Below are 21,581 nucleotides of genomic sequence, written 5' to 3'. Positions count from 1 at the left end.
TGAGGTGGCCCAAGGTGGCCGGGTCTTTGGAGAGTCCGACGAATGCTTCCAGGGAGGAGACGAAGTAGGCACGGCCGGTGAACGGCAGCGTCCAGTCGCCGTGTGTCGTCCACTCGCACTTGATGGTGTTGAAGCCTTGAAGGTGCCCGCAGTGCACCAGGGGTCGTCAGGGCAGTCATCGTTGCTGACCAGGATGGTCTGCCCATCAACATCATCGTCAGGGAGCACGGCGTAGGAGGTGACATCCACCCTGTGGAACGGCGGCGGAGGAAGCTGCTGCCACGACCACGGGACATCGTCGTCGCTGCCCTTGATGACATGCAGTGGTGGAGGCTGCTTCTGCTCGAATGAGAGCCTCGAGAGCCTGTCGTTGTACAGAGCGAAGAGCTTGTCGCCTATGGAGATGTAGATGGGGCAATCGTAGAACTTGCCGGGGCCGAAGGTGACGCCCCGGTGGCGGACGTCGTAGATCTGGAGGACCATGTCGCCGCCGGTAAAGCGATTCATGCATTGCGTCAGCAGAATCTTGGTGCCGATGGCGGCGATGGTCGCGGCAAGCCCCCGCTGTGCTTCCGTGTAGAAGATAGGGCACGGCAAGCGCCGAACAGGGCATTTGCCACCAGAGGCGGCAGTGTTCTTCTTCTTCTTCCTGGAAGAACGCGTCTGACGGGAAGTGGAGGGCGACAAGTTTATCCGGCGGATGCTGTATCCGAAAGGATTGTCATCAAGGACGAGGTAGAGGCGCTGCTTCTGATGCGGGCGCCGCTCCTGCTCCTGCTCCGGCTGCGAGCGCTGCTCGCGCTCCATCGCCCTACTGGGGCCGGGGCCGGCACCGGCACCGCGCCGCCGCTTTGCCATCCGAGATTGCCAGACAGATCGAAATCAATTGAATCAGGACAATCCGCCTACTACAGCACAACCCGACGATATCGAAATCTGAATCGAGGCCAACAAAGGGCAATATATATTATAGAAGAAGAAATATCGAAATCTAAATCGAGACCAACAAGGGGCAACACGGAAGAAAAATCGAGACCAAGAGGCTAGGGCGGTTAGGGTTGGTCAGGTACGGTGGTGGATGCCTATACCTGGGCAACGGGCCGGCCCGGCCCGGCCCGGCACGACACCGGGCCGGCCCGGCATGTTGTCTAACGGGCCGAGGGGGCCCGTCGTGCCCTGCGGGCCGTGCCTTACCGGCCTGCGGGCCTGACCTCCGGCCCAGGCACGGGCCCGTGGGCCTTTTTGCGTACCGGGCGGGCCCGTCATGCCGGGCCGGTCCATAGCCCGTTGAACAATAACATATCAATAAACACAGATTTAAAAGCATATTTCAAACACATTCATCAATTCATCACTTCATCAGTATAAAGAACACATTCAAATATATATGACAGATGTAGAGAATAGATTTAGATATCAAAATGAGTTATTTTATACAATGTTATTATTTGGCGGGCCGGGCCGGGCCGGCCCGCGGGCCTGAAGTGCGGCCCAAGCACGGCCTGCAGCCCCGTGCCGTGCCAGCCCGGGCCCAATGACCTTCGGGCCGGGCCGGGCTAGGGCCGGGCCAAAATGACGGGCTTCGGGCCGTGCTCACGGGCTCGGGCTGCATGCCCAGGTATATGGATGCCTGACCGGGGGATTTTTTATATTTTAATCCTTTTTAATATATATTTTAATATTAATCCTCGTTAAAAATATTTTACCCCAAATAGCTCTTTTGGTCGTGTCAGTCCCGTTGGCACGACCAAATAACATAGTCGTGCCACATGTGTTGGTACGGCAAGATATGACACATTATTCGATAGGTTTCCGAGGCATTTTCGACGTGAAAAAGCTTGTCGTGCCACTCCCGTTGGCGTGACAGCATCGTCTTATCGCGCGAAAGTGATGTAACAAGACTGAACTTTTGAAATATCATAACTCTTCGATACCACGTTGGATGAAGATAATTTTATATGAAAATTGTAAATTTCAATGAGATATATAACTTTCTAATTTTGAGTTTTCTTCATTTGACAATGTAAAGGTGCTAAAAAAATTAAATAAAATTTCAGCACATGATAATCACATACTTCCATTTGTCGTATTAGAAAATTAATATCATTTTTATATATTGTCAAATGAAGACACACTTTATACTAAATTTGTACCCTCAAAGTGATCTATATGTTTGTAGTTTTGATTTTTTACATTTAAAGTTGTTAGAGTATCGAGAAAATAGTATAAATCCTCATCAACATAAGAAGTTGCTGATACTTTATGTTATTTTTTAGAATATCGTAACAATATCAAATGTAAAAACTCAAAAGTATAAATATGTAGGTTCGTTTGAGTGCTATAATTTTGATGTAAAAACTCACCAATTGCTCTCACCGCTGACCCGTTCATTAGTCCTAGGGCAAGTGTTCCACCTGAATCCAATTTGGGATGTAGGAGAAATCAATCTCATCCAATGATTTTGTTTCATAAAATACCTCACTTAGAAGTAGTTTTCAACTCATCCTTGTTTTAGTTGAAAACATCTAAAAAATACCTAGTTAGGTTTTTAATCCACAAAAATTGTATCTAGGCTTCTAAAAATATCAAGAAGAATCACAAAGATATATAAATCCAAATAAAACATCTAACAAATATATCTTTTGGAGCTTCAAAAAAATATATTTACCTCTACAAGTAATGATAAAATATCTAGATAATTGATGTCTTAATGCGTTTTAAAAACATTCCATAAAAAATATGAGATGCAACTAGCATGAATGCAACACACAAGTGATGTTGAACGCACTCATGTTGGTCTTGTGTTTTTGTTGTAGAAAGTTTTCGAAATGCATTTGAACATCAACTAGAACATTTTGGGAACATCTTAGTTTTTTCTAGAGCAGAATATGATGTTTCGAAGCTTTGTAGAGATATTTTTCATGAACTCTAAATATTTTATTCGGGTTTGTCATGTTCTAATATATGTGTAAGATTTTTCTCAAAAGTTTAGAAGCTCGTACGCCTTTAAAAGGACATCTAAACGGTAGAGAGAAAATTTAAACACAGTTTGGAGTTTACCTGTGAAAAGTTATGACTGAAAGTATAGTTCGCTGATTTTTTTATAAGAGAAAAATAAAGTTGAATGGTTGGTAGATTCGGCATTGAACAAGCAGAATTTCAATTTTAGAGTTCGGATAGAAAGATTAGATCATGTTGACAGTTGATGAAGGTAAAAGGAGGTTCTTCCAAGTCACACGATGGTCCATCCATATCCCCACCGCCACCTCAGCCTGCACTTCCGTTCCCAATATGATGCTCTACCCGTACCGTCACCGCGTCGACCGGTGCCCAGGTCACCCATGAGTCCTCAGCGTCCACATCCTGCTATACTGCCGCTGTAGCCTCCACCTCTCTCACCGCTCATTGAACCGTCTCCACCACCAGTCCAGGCACCGCTACGATGCCCTCCCTTTCTAAGGCCACTGGGCATGGAGATCCTCTAAATCCTTAACCCAAACGTGAGGAAGAAAAAGACGTGTCGAAAGTTTGGTCCAATCGAAAAATGTCAGTAAATCTGAACGTTATGCTTGCATAGATCAGGCCATAATATTGATAATGCCGTTATTACTATAGCACGGTTCATAAACCACATGAGATTATATTTACATTAGTCATTAAATGAAATTGACCTGGCCATGCGGCCGGTGCGTATCAGGAACGATGGCATGGGGAGCAGCTGCTGGGCTCCGGCGAAGCGAGGACAATGAAGTCCGGTACGGCGAAGAATGCCCACAATGGCTGTGGCGCCGGCGGCATGACCAGGTCAATTTCGTTGCTGCTGGTACCGTGGTAGTCTGAAGAATGCCCACGTACAATGTTGCCGCGCCATCGACTTCGTCTGAAGATTCTTCTGGTTCTGGGCGTCCCAGTCCCAGCGCTCGGCAGCAGAAGCAGAGGACACGCGACTCTGTTGGGGTCTGCCCTGCTGCTGCTGTTGCGGCGTGCCGCGGACGGCGACGAGGCTTGGCTCACCGGTTTCTTGAGCGCGGCTGCTGTTGCTCCTGCTCCCCCGGCCGGCTACTGGTTCTGCTCGTGCTCTCGCCGCGGAGGACGTCGCGGTCCCTCCCACCTCGCACACGACGTCGTCCAGCGGGGCTACCGCTCTAACTCTTGCCGTCCATGGGCGGACGGCGGACGCTGGCCACCTGACGACGCCGCCGGCCGGCCGGTTGTCGCTGCCGCCTGGTTTGATCTTGTGCGCGTCCCGTCCCACCTCTCGACTGCATCGGCGCGCCTGGGCTTGGCCTTGGATGGGAGGTGAACTGGGAAGGACGACGGTGCACGGCGCCGCCAGCCGGGAGCAGCGACCGGATCATCGTGCACTTGGGCGGGGTGGGGAGCAGCCCAGCCATGGCAAGGTGCACCGTGAACCTATCCTTGTCAACCAAAGCATAAAGTCTTTTTCTGGTTGCTATTGAAAGACAGACTAAGCACAAAAAACATCCTGAGAAGAAGGAAAATGCAATTGGATTCATACACTTGTGCTTTCTGTACATCAGGCCACGAAGAATCAATACATCACCTGTTCTGGGAATGCTCATATGCGCAACAATGCTGGGGAACTCTTGAATTGCATATATTACAAAATGGTGACATAACTCAGAACACCCAGGCTTTGAGGATTCAGCTTAGATCCAGTTCTCCATGATAGCAATCATCCTGATGAGCTGGACGATCTGGAAAGCAAGAAATGAAGCCACTTTCAATAACAGATTAATGACAATTCAAGAGTGCAAAAGAGCCTTCTTTAATGAGTTAATGAAGGTCTCCCACCGTGTCAAGACAAGCCTAAGCCTTATGTTTGATCAATGGTGTCAAAATCTTCAATAGATTGCTCCCTAGCTTTGATTTTCTTTATCTCTTTCTTTGTTTCCTAATTCTGTAAGTTCTATTCAGTGTACTTCAAGACATTATGTTAATTAATATAACCCTGCAGGGGCGAAAGCCCCTCCAGTTCACTCAAAAAAAAAAACCGGTATCGCCATGGATCGAACGAAGAAGGAGAGCCACGGAGGGAGACACCGTAGCAGCAGCTCAAGAAAAGCACAGCGCCGGTCATATCACTGTATCCGACTGGGCAGGGCAACGAAGCCCAGAACGGAGTGTCCGATCGTTTCTGTTTCTCTGAATCTTGCGCGTTTTCTTCAAATCTGTTGGAAAAGATTTCCTCAGCGGCCAACAACCTCATCCTCCTCCTCCTCCTAAATCAAGAATCCGACTAGGTGAGAAATGGCGTGGCACCCAAGCAGGAGCAGCTCGCCGTCGATGTCAGAATTCGGACACCGACTTCGATTCACCCTCGTGAGCACCGATGGATGGATTGGGGCCTATATATATGTCTGCTGCCGCATGCTCCCGTGAATCATCTCATCCCACCGTCGCGCCTCTCTGTCTCTGCTCCATCTCCACGTACGATCGGCGCTTCACCGGCGACTGCGAGCGAGAGATCTCCATACCCATGGCGATCCCGGTTGCCCGCGTGCACCTCAAGGTGGCACACGCAGCTCTCCCGGCGCTGCTCCCGACCCCGCCCAGGTGGAAGATGCTGCCGCTGCTCTCGACGCCGCCGTGCGTCGCCGCCGCCGTCCTCCCAAAGCCGCTCGCCAAGAAGCCCAGCCGTGCCGACGCCGACGAGAGGTGGGACGCACACAAGGCCAAGCCGGCCAGCCCAGCGTCCTCGGCCTCACCATCATCAGGGCCTCGTTCCGCCGCCGACAGTACTGTCAGGAGCAGCGGCCCCGGGCTGGCATCGTTCCCGCGCAAGAACGCCACCTCGCCGCCGCCCAAGCCCGGCCGGGCCGACTCCGTGGAGAGGTGGGACGCGCACAAGAAGACTGCGAGAGCAACTTCGTCGTCGTCGTCTTCAGGAGCGTCTTCCCTCAAGTGGCCGATCAGCCGCGCGACGTCCGCCGAGCGCTGGGACGTGCACAAGAAGCGCCGCCCGCCACAGCCACAGGCCGAGCCGCTCGACGACGACGAGAGCAGCAGTACTGGCAGCAACGACATCGACGACACGGAGGAGGAGGAGGAGGAGATACTATGGAAGCCGCGGGCCATGTACGCTGGACCGGGCTTCGTCACCGCAGCGCCGGAACCCAGCATGCTTCCCATGCCATTGCCAACAACGTTCTTGGCTGTTCGCGTTGGATAGCTGCACTGGCACTCCACGAACTCCATGTACGGGTGCTACGTACTGCGACTAAGGACGATGCTGTATTTAGACATTAAAGAATTACTTACGCAGCTTATCAGCTTGTGGTGTTAGAATTTGAATGTCTTGTATGTTTTCGAATATCTTAGAATTTCATCTGAATTTGATGCCTTTGGCAAGCTCAAACTGTAAGTGGATACATCCATCTGCAAGTGTCTTCTTGAATTCTTGATGATTATGTTTCAGTTTCAGCACTCCACTCGTGCGTCGTGTTCAAATGAATTACTCGCGTCTTTGCGTACTCAAAGAGGAACATATATATTGGCACGTACGAGTACTGATCGAAGAATGGGTAGAAGCATCACAACTTCACAAGCTATAGGCACAATTTCCAATGGGCTAGAGTGTGTAGGTTGTGTCTGTCCAAATTAGACCCAATAAAAAAGATACTTTATTTTTCAAAAAAAAATGAGACCAAATAGTATTTCTAGCAATCTGTCGCATGGAAAAAGATCCTTTACCTATTGAACTATCACCGTGATCTAATTTTCTTCATGAACTCTAAAACTGGACATCTTGTGTCCCTCAACTCTATGTTAAATTTCCTAAATACCTCGCTTAGGAGTAGTTTTCAACTCATCCTTCTTTAGTTATTAATAATCTAGAAAAAAATACCTAGTTAGATTTTAAACCACAAAAAATGACTACAACAAAAATGATTTTACAAGAAACTAACGAAACATTAATGGAGGTTGTCACAAAATCTAACCGTCTCATAAAATGCCTAAAGATTTTCGGAGGTAGATGTTTTCATTTACAGATATAGTTAAAATTAGTTGTCTCGTGACATGCATTAACAGGGGCGAACATTTTAATTACTGAGGGGATCGACATTGCCCGCCTTGCAAAACGATTTACGGAGAGGCCTACCTCTGTTAATCGTGGTCAATGCCCAGCCTCCTCCTAAAATCCATTTATGGAGGAGGTCCTTCTCTAATAATGGAGGCCATTTTCAGAGGACTTCTTTAGGCCTGTCCGTGATCGTGGCCAAGCAAAAGCCTAAATCAGGCTTCTATCGGGCCTGAATAAAAGCAGAAGTTAGGGTTTGGACATCCTCAAGTCTCTCCCTCTCACACATCTTGACTCTCCCTCTCACATAGTTGACTCTCCCTCTCCCATATCTCTCTCAGCACATGTGCATTTGAAGAGAGGGCGCGTGCGGCAGAATCTCTCCCCTCCCGGTGTCCTCTCTCTCTCGTCCTCCTCTCCTCTCTCTCTCTCTCTCTCTCTCTCTCTCTCTCTCTCTCTTCCCCTCCCTAGCGTCCTCCTCCGCCTCTCTCTCTCTCGGCATACTCTCTCTTGGTGGTGGACTAGGGGGCCGTGCCTCTAGCGGTGGATCTAGGCACCGCAGCCTAGTCCTCGGCCTTCCCCGATTTGTGCTACGGCTCATCAGCGGCGGTCGTCGGTGGCATCAATGGTGTGACACACCTCAAACGGTGAAGAGGCGCAACACGGGGCGTGGGGCCCCTCCGATGGTGCGACGTGAGGCGAACGACCCCTTCGGCGGTGGTGCCAGATCCAACCACCACCGATGTGCCATGATGTCAAGGGCTCGAATCCGGCCAGCAATGGTGGCGAGGGCACAAATCCGACCACAAATGGCGGTGGGTGGCACGGATCTGCTCACCAGTGGCGGCGTGGGCATGGATCTGAAAACCAACGGCAACAGCAGTGGTGTTCCCAAAGCAGGCTCGACGTTGGGCTTCGGAGTGGGCTCGCGTCAAGCCTAGTTTTTTGTTTATTTTAATCTATTTCATAGGTGGGCAAAGCACCCGCCTCTACAAGTCCGTATTAACACAGACCTTTCGATAGAGGTGGACGCTTTGCCCGCTTCAGAAAACCCAAAACACCATCCTTGCCAGATAATACTATAGTAGTGAATGTATCTAGGCTTCTAAAAATTTCAAGAAGAATCACATAGATATATAAATTTAAATAAAAAATATGTCGCAAATATCCTTAGAAGCTTAAAAAATATATTTACCTCTAGAAAAATGAAAAAAAAATCTAGAAAATTCCCAAAACATCCTAGTGTCTTAAAATATTTTTAAAATATTCCATAAAACATGAGATGCAACTAGCATGAATGCAACATACATTTGTTGAACGCACTCATGTTGGTCTCGTGTTTTGTTGTACAAAGTTTTCAAAATACATTTGAACATCGATTAGAGCATTTTGGGATCTTTTTAGACTTTTCTACAGTAGAATATATATGATGTTTGGAAGCTTGTAGAGATGTCCTAATACATCTATAAGATTTTTCTCAAAATTTAGAGGCATTTACCCATTTTTTAACTGAAAAGGATGGAACTGGCTTTACAATGACATCTAAACGGTAGAGAGAAAATTTAAACAATTTGGAGTTGATGGGTAAGATATTTGATTTTAGAATTCTACTAGGAGATTAGATCATGATGACCGGTAAAGAAGGTTAATGGATCTTCTTCCAACTCACACGATGGTCTATCCACATCTCATCACCCACCTACCACCACCGCAGTCTCAACTCTGCCCTTCCCTAATGCCTACTTCTTGTTTCCTCTCTTCCCACAGTGATGCTTCACTGACGCCACCTCAATCGCTGCCTACAGCCTCTGTCTTTCCATAACTTTGTGGTCGGTCAGCCCCAACCCCTCACCCCTCGCCGTCACCTCTCACCGCTTGTCGAACCTACTACTATACAAAAACTTTTACAAGGCATTTCCAAAATGGCATCCAAGGCAGTTAGGCCGGTTGCCCGTCTCATTTATTTGAGGCAGGGCAGCCGACCCAGCAACCACCTTGGTTAATGCTTAACCGAGATGGGTAATGTAAGAAAACTGCCATGGTTAATGCCTATTAACTGAGGCGACACACTACAAGGCCCGCTTCCAAAAATATTAGCCTAGCAGGCAACCCATCTAGCCCTGATATCCGGTCATTGTATATATACCGATAGTTAAGGTTTCATTTTCACTCATCTCAGCTCTTCTCTCTCTCCATCCCTCTCAAATGCGGCATCTTCCCTCGTTCTCCCCCACGTGTTGACTCTCTCCCTCCCTCCACTCTCTCTCCTGGCAGTAGTGACTGCGCACCCCCTCCCCAACGGAGGGCCCACGTGCGTTGGCGGCAAAGGCCGCACGGTGGTCGGCGCGGGCTGCTAGCGGTGCCCATCTTTTCCTCAGTGGTGGCACCTTCTCTCCTCCCAGCGGTGGCGCAATTGTGGCATGCATGGGGAGGTCGTCTCTAGCAGCGCGCAACCATCAACGGGCCTGCGCTCGCCCGACGGTGGACCTCACACATGGATCTGACTCCATGAACGGGCATGGTGATAGATCTACCACTATTGACGCCCACAGCGGGTGGAACTACCCGTAGTGAGCGGCCCACAACAATGGTTCCGGTGGCGCACACTCCTCGAGCAGTGGAGCTAGTCCACGACAGTGGCACCGTGGTCGCCGGTGGTAGGGCTAGAAATGGGCTCGCCGGTAGGCTCGTAATTGGCTTGCCAGTGGCTCTAGGATTTTTTTCCATTACAAAGGTGGGTGTTTGTAAGGAGCCCGCCTTGGTTAATACATTAAGTGAGGCGGGTGGAACCAACCGCCTCCGTTAAGGCCGGATTAATGTAACCTTTCGATAGAGGCGGATGGTTTGCCTGTCTCGGTTAACCCATTTTGTACATCTTGATTAAGTTTTTTGTAGTGAACTACCGTCTCCACCACCAGTACAGGCACTCTTGCTATGGCTCTTCCCCTTCTAAGGCTGTCGAGCATGGAGATCCTCTAAATCCTTAACCCAAACAGGAGGAAGACGACGACGTGGCCATAAGTTTGTTCCAATCGTGCGTTGACACGTACATGTCGTTATGCACCTCTCTTGCAGTGGCTACACACGTGCTAAGATTTTTCCATGTGTCAAGCATGAAGCCATGAAAGACAGTTGGTGATGTGGATGAGCCAGCGATCGAGTTGGCGTCCTGCACAGTGTGCACACAGCACACGGGAACACGTTCCGCGGAGGCTTGCTTGATTCTCGAACAGGCCGTTGCCGCCATCTCCTGTGCACAGCGTCCGGATCGATCGAGCAGCAACGAAACCGAGTCGAACTCGAACAGAGATGGCGTCGCGCCCACTGCACGCGGCATGCACGTAGTTGAATTGAATGATCGAATTCGTATGACTCCGATCGGACTCACCTGATGATGATACCACCGACTCGCGTCCGGCCGGCATCCCAGCTAGGGCCTAGGATTAGCCTATATGTATCTGCCACTACCGGCGATCATCTCATCTCATCATCGCCTTCTTCGCATCGTCTTCCTCTATATATTCACTTGAGAGGCGCTTCTCCATCGATCGTGTGCATCTCGATCCGATCCGATCCGTACGTCGTCGTCTTCGATCCACCATGGCCATCCCGGTTGCACGCGTGCACCTCAAGGTGGCGCACGCAGCTCTCCCGGCGCTGCTCCCGACGCCGCCCAAGTGGAAGATGCTGCCGCTTCTCCCGACGCCGTGTGTCGCCGCCGCCGCCATCCTCCAAGCAAAGACGCCCGCCAAGCCCAGCCGCGCCGACGCCGACGAGAGGTGGGACGCGCACAAGAACAAGACCAAGACCAAGTCAGGTAGCGCAGAATTCTCAGCGTCGTCAAGCCCTCGTTCCACTTCCGCCGACAGCGTCAGGAGCTTCGCCGGACGCCGATCCTCCCGCAAGAGCTCGACGACATCGCCGCCGAAGCCCGGCCGGGCCGACTCCGCTGAGAGGTGGGACGCGCACAAGAAGGCAGCAAGCCCAGCTTCGTCGTCGTCGTCATGTTCAGGCACGTCTCCCATCAGCCGCGCATCATCCGGCGAGCGCTGGGACGTGCACAAGAAGCGCTGCCCGCCGCAGGCGGAGTTGCTCGACGACGGCGAGAGCAGCAGTACTGGCAGCAACGACATCGACGACACGGAGGAGGAGGAGGAGGAGATAGTATGGAAGCCGCGGGCCATGTACGCCGGACCGGGATTCGCCGCCGCCGCGCCGGAGCCCAGCATGCTTCCCATGCCGACATCGGTCTTGGTTCCCGTTGCATAGTGCTACGACACTGCACGAACTCCATCGATCGGATCAGGACTCTCAGGCCGCTGGTTTCTTCAGCTACGTACCGAAGCAAGTGTGATCATGATGCTGCTTTAGATAATGGAGATCCAAGTACTGACGCAGATAGCTTATGGTGTTAGAATTTGTATGTTTTCTGTGTTTTCGTAGGTACGGTCTTAGATTTCATCTGAATCTGGTGCCTTTTGCAAGCCCAAACTGTAATGGATATGCAATTATGCATCCATCTGCAAGTATATATATCGTCTTGATTGATCCTGTTTCAATTTCAACGATACAACTTGTATGCAAAATGAATTATTCGCGTCTTAGTTGCCCATTGAAAGATCGAGAAGAGAACACTGCCACAAGAAAACTTAGAAAAGTTGGAGAAGAACGGATTTCTTTTTTTTTTAATTTAATCAGAGAAGAACGGAAGGAAACACCACACAAATTATAAGTAGATTTCCAATGGGCTGGACCTATAATACAGAATAAGACTTTTTTTTTTGTTGAAAAGACAGAATAATATATTATATGGGCTAGGTTACACACTGCTACGAACACATAAACTTTGGTACTGCCGTGTGTTTTTTCAATTTACCACAATACCATCTTATCCACGCGTCATCTTCCACCTCTCTCTCACACGCCGGTGGTCACGGCTATGCGACTCCCTCACCCGCTCGCCCCGCGGTTTAGAGGCCCTAGTGGTTGGGCTTGGGCCTAGTCGGGTCGGTGAAGCTCCATGGCCGGAACTTGCCACACAAGGAGGGGGAGAGAAAGAAGGCGGACGTGGTGGGCGTGCTAGAGTTTCACCGGAGCTTCATAGCTGTAGAGTGCTTGGGTTTCGTCAAAGCTCCAGCCACAGAGCACTAGGTTTTTGCCGGAGCTCCACGGCCACAAGAAGAGGGCGGATCGAGGGAGCTGCTGGCCATGGACGAAGTAGAGGACTGATGGAGGCGAGGAGGAAGAAAGGTGCAGGTGTGGGAGGCAAGGAGAAAGAAGGCGGCCCACAGTCAGCGATACGAGGAGGAAGACGGTTGTGTGCCTGTCTAACACACAGCTGGCCCCGTGCGGTACCGGTTGCCTTTTATTTCTCTTCTCAACCAAATTTCCCATCCAATGAAAACATAACAGCAGCATCCATGCGATCTTTTGTCACACCAGAATAAATACAGCTGATTTATTTTCCTTCCCAATCAAAATTGAGTAGCATATAGGTAGAAATAAATGCAGTCAATCTAAAAAAATGTAACCAAACATGTCTCGTTAGTATATTTATTTATAGAAACTTATTAAAACTTTAGAGAAATTGACTTACAATAAAGCTAAATCAATCTATAATTTAAAAATAGAGGGAGTAGTATATGTAGACTACATGTGACTCTATGAACTAAGATTATTGAAAGAACAATGAAATTAGTATTTTTTTCAATTCATTTTAGCCCAAAAATTCAAAAAAGAAAAGAGAATCCACCGGCCCAAAAAAAAAGGCAGAAAGAGGCCCAGTAAAGAACACTTGTTAAGTTCCATATTTGGGCACTGCGCTGATGGATGCTCTTACAGAAATCCAAAGAACAAGTATTCGGACTTTTGGACACTTTTCAGACAATAGGGGTGCAAGAATCGATACGGATGGTACTATTACTATATTTTTAGTTTGATAAAAATGCTGGTTATATCAGCACTTTTGCATCGGTTTCTGTGACATCATGGATCTATATTTTGGCTTTCGACTTTATTTTTAGCTGCAGTTTCTTTATCCACTTCTTAATCTAAAACTTTAGTTACTATAACTTCAATATTAAAAGTTTGTCTTTTATATTTTATAAAAATAGATTATAGGTCCTAGCCCACAATCTTAGCTTAACAACGGCATAAACAATTGTTTCACCTAGCTATATTACAGTAGTCATGAGTTGAATTTATTTGCTATATCAAAGAGACTTTATGTAATAGTATTTTTATTAAAAAAAAGTAGAGTTCTTAAAAATTAAACCAACATTGATGTCCTAATTGTTCATTTCAAATATATAAATTTATTTAACTAATAACTTTTAAATTTTATTATCATATAGTGTATTAATGCAATTTAAACTATATGTCAGTTGGCATGTTGTTTGTTAAGGCTACATTTTTCCTTAACTCCAACACATATCATCAGGGCAAGACCCAAAGGGAGGCTGTCGGTAGTGGCAGACCCGGAAATAGACTAAGAGGGGGGCTAAATAACATAGGCTAATTTTTTTTTCTCGCTCAACCCAGTACACTAATAGATATAACTAAGATTGATAATTCAATATTGATTCAAAGTGCTCAAAGGCAAAGATACATAGAATTATGATAATAAGCATAGAAAAATACCAAATACATAGATTCTTGCATCTTCAAGAATTCACACCACTTGAATTGTCACGCCCAATGCTACATAATTTTTAAATGTCATACACTTCTTCAATGACCAAGATAACAAGCAAGAAGAAAAGTACTAAAATAATACGCACCTTGGGACCTTGTGTGGCAAGTTCATCTTACGGTTTCTTAAGCCTTGAAAGCGCATCAAAATTTTATCATCTTTGATGGATGCAAACAAATCCCGCTCAATATAGCATAACATGCTATTATTCATCCAATTATCATTCATTTTATTCCTCCTATCGGTCTTGATAATATTGATAGCAGAGAAGGCTCTTTCAACTGTTGTTGTTGCCACTAGTAATATCAATGCAAGCTCAATGAGGCGATACACCAAAGGGAAATATGTATGTCTATTAGTTTGAACCATCTTCTCGGCAAGGCTACCAAGATCAATACAAGTGCAAAATTCTTCATCATGTTTGACTTCATCAATAAAATTTTCAAGCTCACTTCTTAGCTTCTCACATTCATAATCACGAAAGTCACCATCATAAATCTTTGTAACCTTAACTAATTTCTCTATCTCAAAGTTGGCAAATTCATTTGTCGGATCAAGACAAGCAACACATCTCAATAGCTGAATTGATCTTTGTGGAAATCTATTGCTCAACTCACAAATTACTTGATCAAGGACAACAATGAGAATCCCATGATGAAAATGATGGTAGTAGGTCACTAATTTGGCTCCACGACATTTTGAACGACCTCTGACTGGTATCATATCTTCCATATTAGGAATGTCTAACAAAGGCTTTTACCACCTCAAAAAGATCATCCAACCATTTTTCCTCATGGCATTTATATTTCTCATCATAGAACCAATCAATCCTATTGCACAAACAATGTTTTGATTTTTCATTTGCAAACATTGTGATAGGTCTTGAGTTATCCCCAATACTCTAATCATAAGATGCAATATAAACACAAATTGAAATGACTCCATTTTTTCTATCAATCCAGATGCTATAGTTTTTTCCCCATAAGTTCCATCATCACTAATATTCTCTAACACCTCAAGCATAGATTCCCATATGAGCAGAAGGCGTACTAATGTTTTATAATGTGTACCCCATCGTGTATCACCAGGTCTAACAAGACTAGTTTCTTGGTTTTTCCCTCTCCCAGGAGATATTTCACCACTATCTAATTGCTCAACAAGAATATCATGTTGTTTCTGTAGAAATTGATCTTTTCGCTTGCAAGAAACACTAACAGTATTGACAACTGAAGTGACATAATTGAAGAAATCATCCATTGAAGCACAACATCTAGCTACAGCAACTACCACAAGCTGCAATTGATGAGCAAAACAGTAGATGTAAAAAGCAAAGGGGTTTTCATTCAATACCAGCCTTTGCAATCCATGAAACTGCCCTCTCATGTTTGAAGCTCCATCATAACCTTCCTCTAACCTTGGTTGTAGACAACCTATATCTTGCAAGCATAGAAACCAATGCTTCCTTCAGTGAAGATGATGTGGTGTTAGAAACATGTTGCAAGCCAAGGAACCGCTCAATCACACTTCCTTTATCATTGACAAACCTATTAAACAAAAAATTGGCAAATGATCATTTGAAAACATCAAAAGAATGTCTCTGATTATTAATATTAAGATGGCAATCTATTTACACCATGAGTTCATGATCTGAAATAAACAAGATTACTCTTTTTTTATCTTATTCGGGTTCTTACATGTGTATTATGAGATCAACGACCCATTACTTTTACATGATTCTAAGTTGGACGGGAAGAGGATGCGGTTAGCAACGGTTTGTAAGCTTCAAGATATTTCCTACACTGTATATCTTCCTCTCGTTCGGTGAAAGCATCAAGACGATGTAGTGCATGCCCATGTACATGTTTGACACCTTTGTGACTTCCTCACAACAAGTACTATCTTTAGGAAGATGATATTTGTTAAATCCTTGCTTTATCCAAGGACGACATTCATAGAGGAGCTTGTCCTTCTGTTTCGGGGTACACAACATCCCTACACATGAGGTAGTTATTGCACACACTAGCAAGATGAAAATTGCTGATTTTCCATAAAACATCTTTGTGGTGGTGGTGGTGGTTGTGTTCAACTAGGTTAAGGAACAAGTATCTAATCGAGATGATCAAGAACTCCAATTAAGACATATGCTCCCTTATATATGAAAAGAGAACACCCATAGGTACATGAGGATTTAATGCTAGGGATGCTCTTAATTGTCTCAAAGAGGAAGATAGATTTTCTACAGGTGGAAACGTGGACCATGATATGCTTTCATTTATGACAATTATGTTTATATAGGTTTTAGATGCTGATTTATATCAAGATATCCATATCTAACTTCAGCCTATCACACTTCTCATATTCAATGAATGTATATACTTTGATCACTTTTTTTTCTACTACAATATGTATCTAGCTATGTATCTCTACTGCAGTAATCACATACTCCAAGGAGGCAACCATATATTAATAAGAAACATCAAACCATCCAACATACGAGTGAGATCAACTATAGACTGATTTACATTTAACATGAGCTTTTGAATTTGTAGAATAAAAATAAAACTCAGAGAAAATAAAAGTATAGATATGGATAGATAAATTTTAAAATGAGTGTGCGTTTGAGTGTGCGCTCAAGCACAAGTGAGACTGCGAGAAATCTCAGAACGCACCTACTACAACACACACCGCACACACGCACCTACACACCCACGCCAAGTTAGTATTCTTTTTGACCAAGTTACTTCATTTCTTTTGATGGATTGTTTGGGGGTACATGCCAATTAAATGGGACAGTAACACGCCTTAGCAGCACAAATCAAGATGATTGGAGAAGGTATTTGACGAGTACTTGCAGCCAGATTGGGCTTTTTTTCAGCTGAACCAAATTAAGACTTTGACAGTACGCTGTCCTGCAGGCTGCAGTTAACCGGTTCCGGAAACTTTCGGCGACGTTGCTCAAAAATCATTTGTTGGTGCATTTGGCCAACACTTTCGGTTCCGGAAACTGTCCTGCAGCCAAAACTTCATCTGACAGGGTTAGCTCAAAAATGGAGAAGAAATCTTCCTAAAAAAAGGAGAAGAAACGCACGCGTGAACGAGAAGCGAGAACCACGAGGGGCATGAGCATCCATGTGAGCATAAGAGGGAAGAGAGGATTAGGAGCAGAGCAGGAGATGAATGATGCCACCATCACCTCCAGCTCAAGCCCTCCCTTCAATCCAACTCCACCTACGCAAAAATCATATCCATTCTCCACCAAACAGCCCACAAGAGATTTCATCATCTCCGGCTAAAACTGGATCTTTACTGAAGTTTTAGTTTTTTTTTTTAAAAAAAATCCCCCTTTGTTGTCCATTTGTGGATGCTGCAATTATTTTTTGTGTTGTGATTTCCATTGTGAATTTGGACCACGCGCTCCACCGCAACCAAACCTCCCCTCAAATCCTGCCTCAACAGTCCCAATCTCCAGTCCAGAGCGAGCATCGGTCGAATAAATCATTTGTGGTGCATTTGGCCCCCCTCCACCATCCGAGAAATCCCAAGAACTCATCCCGAATCGCCCGCCCCCACATACAGCTCATAGTTCCAGCGAGAATTCGGAAAAGGAGGAAGCAATGACGGAGGTGGCGCTGCCCCGGGGCCCGGCCAACCTCGCTTCCCCCGCAAGCCGCGCCTCCTCGTCCTCCTCGCTGCGCTATTTAGCCAGTGCCGACAGCGACGTGCTCCCTGGAAGCGGCAGCCCCGAGCGGTCAGCGGGATCTACAGGGAGCCGAGGAATCCGGCAGGCAGGAGGGTCGGAGGAGGAGGAGGAAGAAGAGGAGCGGTGGTCGTTCTTGGCGCTGCTGTTTGAGCTGCTGCGGAAGTCCCTGCTCGGCTGCAGTGTGGTAGGCGGCGGCGGCGAAGGTGAAGGCCGCGGCTGTGGGATGGAGATTGGGTTGCCGACGGACGTGCAGCACGTGGCGCACGTCACCTTCGATAGGTTCCATGGATTCCTGGGGCTCCCCGTCGAGTTCGAGCCTGAGGTGTCCCGCCGCGCTCCCAGTGCCAGGTCGGTCCCATCTCCCTTGTTCATCAGTCGGGACCAAGTGCGTGCTTTGAAAGATTCGATTTTTATTCTCAACTCAGTGGTCTCATAGCATTCAGCTTTCAAAGAGGTTCTTAGTTCCTCTTTAAATTACTTTGGCAGATATTGACTTTTTTTTTTGGCTCCGAAAGTACTAACATGGAGTTGCTACAAACGTGCTTAGTTAAAAGTTTAGTGAACTTTTAGCATTTTTATGGCGCAGTTGTTTGCCTGATGGTCATTTTGATTTGAATTGTAGTCTAAAGATGTGCCCATCATTGCATACCTCATTATGCTCTGGTGAACTTATCCAAATTTCCATCTGATTTTAGTGTGTGATTGTATTGATTACCTTGGCTTGGCTTGACTTGAGATATGATAGGCTGCAAATATCTTGGTACTAGTTGACATTTTGTTATGCTTTCGACCACCACGTAGTACAGAAATATTTTCTGTTGCTTCACATAATTGGTTCACATGATTTTTCTGTAGCTGCTTACCTCATCCAGGAACTTTGTCGATGGAACTAGGGATATAAAGTAGATTGCTAAATCATCTATTATAAATAACATTGAAACAAGCTGGCAGAGGTTGTCCTGATTAGATGACTTATGCTCTTTTTGTTTGCACTAGATTGGTGAGCTACTTATTTCTTTTATCATTTATCATCTGTCTGTTTGTACACTGCCCTAGGAGTTGAAATGTTGTTTCTCTGCTTCCCCATAATTTCTGACTCATGCTCAAAACAGAAAGAACACAAAGTATAAGAAAAGTGCATAGGTATCTTGTTTCTTATTGGGAGTTGCAAGATTTAAGTTTTCAGTATTCTTGGTAATCCAAAAGGAATAAACTAAAATGTTGTATGTCTGGTTCCTACTTTATAGAAGGATGGGAGCCCAGTGCCCCCAAAAGAAGATAAAGTGGCACAAACACCTACGCCCAATCTTCAAACTCAAGGATTGCTGGTATATGGTCAATAGAACTCAGATAATTGGATATATCAAATGATCTGAGTTCCTAAAATGAAACAGAAAGGTCATAGTTTGGGCATGCGCACTAGAGTCAACTATCACCAAATCACTTCACCCCTGAATAAAAAAAAATTGAATTTTCCCCACAACTTTACATTGATCCTTAGTTTTTAACTTTTTATATGTGTGAAGACTTTTTGGCTCCCTAGCATATAATTTTTAAGGATTCAGATGATGTTCTTGGGCATCACTGAAATTGTTAATTATTGATTATTAAAAGATTCATTGACATCATATCAATGACATAGTGGTCGTATCCTTAATATTACAATGGGCACATTTATTGTGCTATGCTAATGTGCATTTTTTAACAACACTTCCACTGCATGTGTGCTTTGGCTGTTGCAAGCGGCTAATTGAAACTTGAAATGCAGTGCAAGCGTCTTTGGAGTTTCAACAGAATCAATGCAGTGTTCCTACGATGCGAGAAGAAATAGCGTCCCAACAATCCTGTTGATGATGCAAAGACGCCTTTATGAACAGGGTGGTCTTCAGGTGTGTTCTGTTAGGATCTCCATGACTCCTGTTTTCATTAGCACTTAGTAACTTTGTCCCTATAAAATACAATGTCTTCCTTTGTACTTTCAGGCAGAAGGTATTTTCCGTATTAACGCGGAGAATAGCCAGGAGGAATTTGTAAGAGACCAGTTAAATAGTGGAATTGTTCCGGATGGCATTGAGGTCCATTGTTTGGCAGGCCTAATTAAAGTAAGCTTCTTTCTAATTATTCTGTTCATCTGTTGGCTGCAAGCTGCATAAGTTTTTTATCGCGTGGGGTTATTTGATTGTGCTTATCTTTACTGTTGGAATTTCATGTCAACTACTGTCAGAGAATCCACACTTCACTTTGTACTACAACTCAATTTATCTTTTTTTTTTGCACAAAAATATTGCCTCAACTTTCTTCCCTACTAGCAAAACTGCCCATGCATTCAATGGCACTAGATATGAAAGAAGTACATTTGTATATATGGCTAACATTGGTTCCATGATGTTAGAGAAAGATTGGTTTGAGGGTGAAACTAATTTGTGTTCAGTGGCATGGTGGGTAAATAAAGCAAAAAACATGGGTAGAGACATAGAGTGGTGGTGATTGCAGACACACCAATGACACCATCACCATCAATTGCATTCCATTGTTTTAAGTAGTCATGTAGTGTGGATTTTGGATCATGTTGTTGCAGAATATTATCTTGCTTTTGGAAGCAGTCATGTAGTGTGGTCAACTTATTTGACGCTAATATTTTACTCACTCAGCTTTACTTGACAAGACAAGTATATTCTCATCAAATTTAATTCTTCATCACTTTTCAGGCCTGGTTTAGGGAGATGCCAAGTGGGGTGCTGGACTCGATCCCGCCTGAACAGGTGATGCAATGCCAATCTGAAGAGGATTGTGCTCATGTTGCTAAATGCCTTCCACCAGCTGAAGCTGCTTTGCTTGCTTGGTCTGTTAATCTGATGGCTGATGTAGTCCAAGAAGAACAGATAAACAAGATGAACGCTCGCAATATTGCTATGGTTTTTGCACCGAATATGACTCAGGTAATATACTGTGCTAATAGCCTAGCAAATTAACAATATATCTCACTCGCCACTCCAAATACAACTGAAATGGTTAGGCATGCTAACTATAGTCCATCTACCATGCAGATGGCAGATCCATTGACTGCACTGATGTATGCTGTGCAAGTGATGAATTTTCTGAAGATGTTAATACAAAGGACCCTCAAGGATAGAGAAGAGTCCAGTCCAGAGGATGTTTTGCTACCCCAGAAGGATCCATCTGATGAAAATGGGCATCAGAAACCCAGCGTGACACTTGATTCTCTCCTTGAGGAAGGATCCAGGCGTCCCTCTTTCGTCAAGGATGAGCCCCTCCTGAACAGTCCTGCACACAGTAATGAGGACAAACCTAATGGAATCAATGCCGCCGAAGGAGCCACTCCTGCTTTCACTGTCGAGACAAGTCCGGAGAGCTCCGCCAGTTGCTCGCAACCTGCACTTGCTGCTCACGCTGCTACTGCTGATGCTTCCAACACAACTACAAATTCTCTTCAAGGGAAGGAGATCCAAAACCTGAATTATAGGAGGACTAGAAAGGGTCAGTCTGCAACGCGTGCCACACCTCCAGCTGAGAAATCAAGAGGTGTGAGCATTGTGAGCCGGATAAATTCCAAGGCTGAACGGATTGAAGCATGGAGATGAAATCAAATGACATTTCCATTGTTCTTGTGCACTAGATGACTAACCCAATGTTTCCTGGAACCCAGACTGCTGGGTTGCACATTTTGCATTTTGTCTGTGTATCATTTCTTGTTGTATCATGGTCATGGTATTTTGAGATTCATTCTTCTTGCCATAGCTAACTTTCGTATCTTTCTTATGGTTCCTTGTTTTGTTTGAGTGAATAAAAGATATTGATGATTTCTTTTGTACATAAATCTCTTCAATGCCTAAATTATGAAGTGCCTGAAAGTTCAGGTATGGCCTGTGCTGTGCTTGTCTTATGACTTAGTACCTTACTCTGCTCTCTGCACTCCTTTCAAAATTTTGGATTGCAGCTCGGGTTGATCACGCTTTGTGTTTTACTTTTGGAAAGTTTAATGCTTTAATTTTGCCCCTTTCTCTCAGTGCTCTCTGAATTGCTTATCCTTTTCGACAGTATAATTTTCCTATGCTGGACTGTCTGCAACTGAGCTCTCAAGCACCATATTCATACCTTCTTTCATTGCATCATGTAGCTTTATTCTA

The 21,581-nt window shown here is 45.5% G+C and overlaps 2 protein-coding genes across 2 annotated transcripts; both read left to right on the top strand.

Moving 5' to 3' along the window:
• On the top strand, window positions 10,643–11,311 carry LOC8058553 (putative protein TPRXL). Its single transcript, XM_002450248.1, has one exon. The coding sequence runs from the start codon at window positions 10,643–10,645 to the stop codon at window positions 11,309–11,311; it is 669 nt and encodes a 222-aa protein (XP_002450293.1).
• On the top strand, window positions 16,737–21,314 carry LOC8058552 (rho GTPase-activating protein 4). Its single transcript, XM_002450247.2, has 5 exons — window positions 16,737–17,781; window positions 19,202–19,322; window positions 19,416–19,535; window positions 20,142–20,372; window positions 20,481–21,314. The coding sequence occupies exons 1-5, from the start codon at window positions 17,348–17,350 to the stop codon at window positions 21,033–21,035; spliced, it is 1,461 nt and encodes a 486-aa protein (XP_002450292.1). The 5' UTR covers window positions 16,737–17,347; the 3' UTR covers window positions 21,036–21,314.

Source organism: Sorghum bicolor, chromosome 5 (genome assembly GCF_000003195.3).
Source record: "Sorghum bicolor cultivar BTx623 chromosome 5, Sorghum_bicolor_NCBIv3, whole genome shotgun sequence".
Lineage (NCBI taxonomy): Eukaryota > Viridiplantae > Streptophyta > Magnoliopsida > Poales > Poaceae > Sorghum > Sorghum bicolor.
The sequence above is the reverse complement of the archived record's forward strand: the minus strand, read 5'-3'. Positions and strand labels throughout refer to the sequence as shown.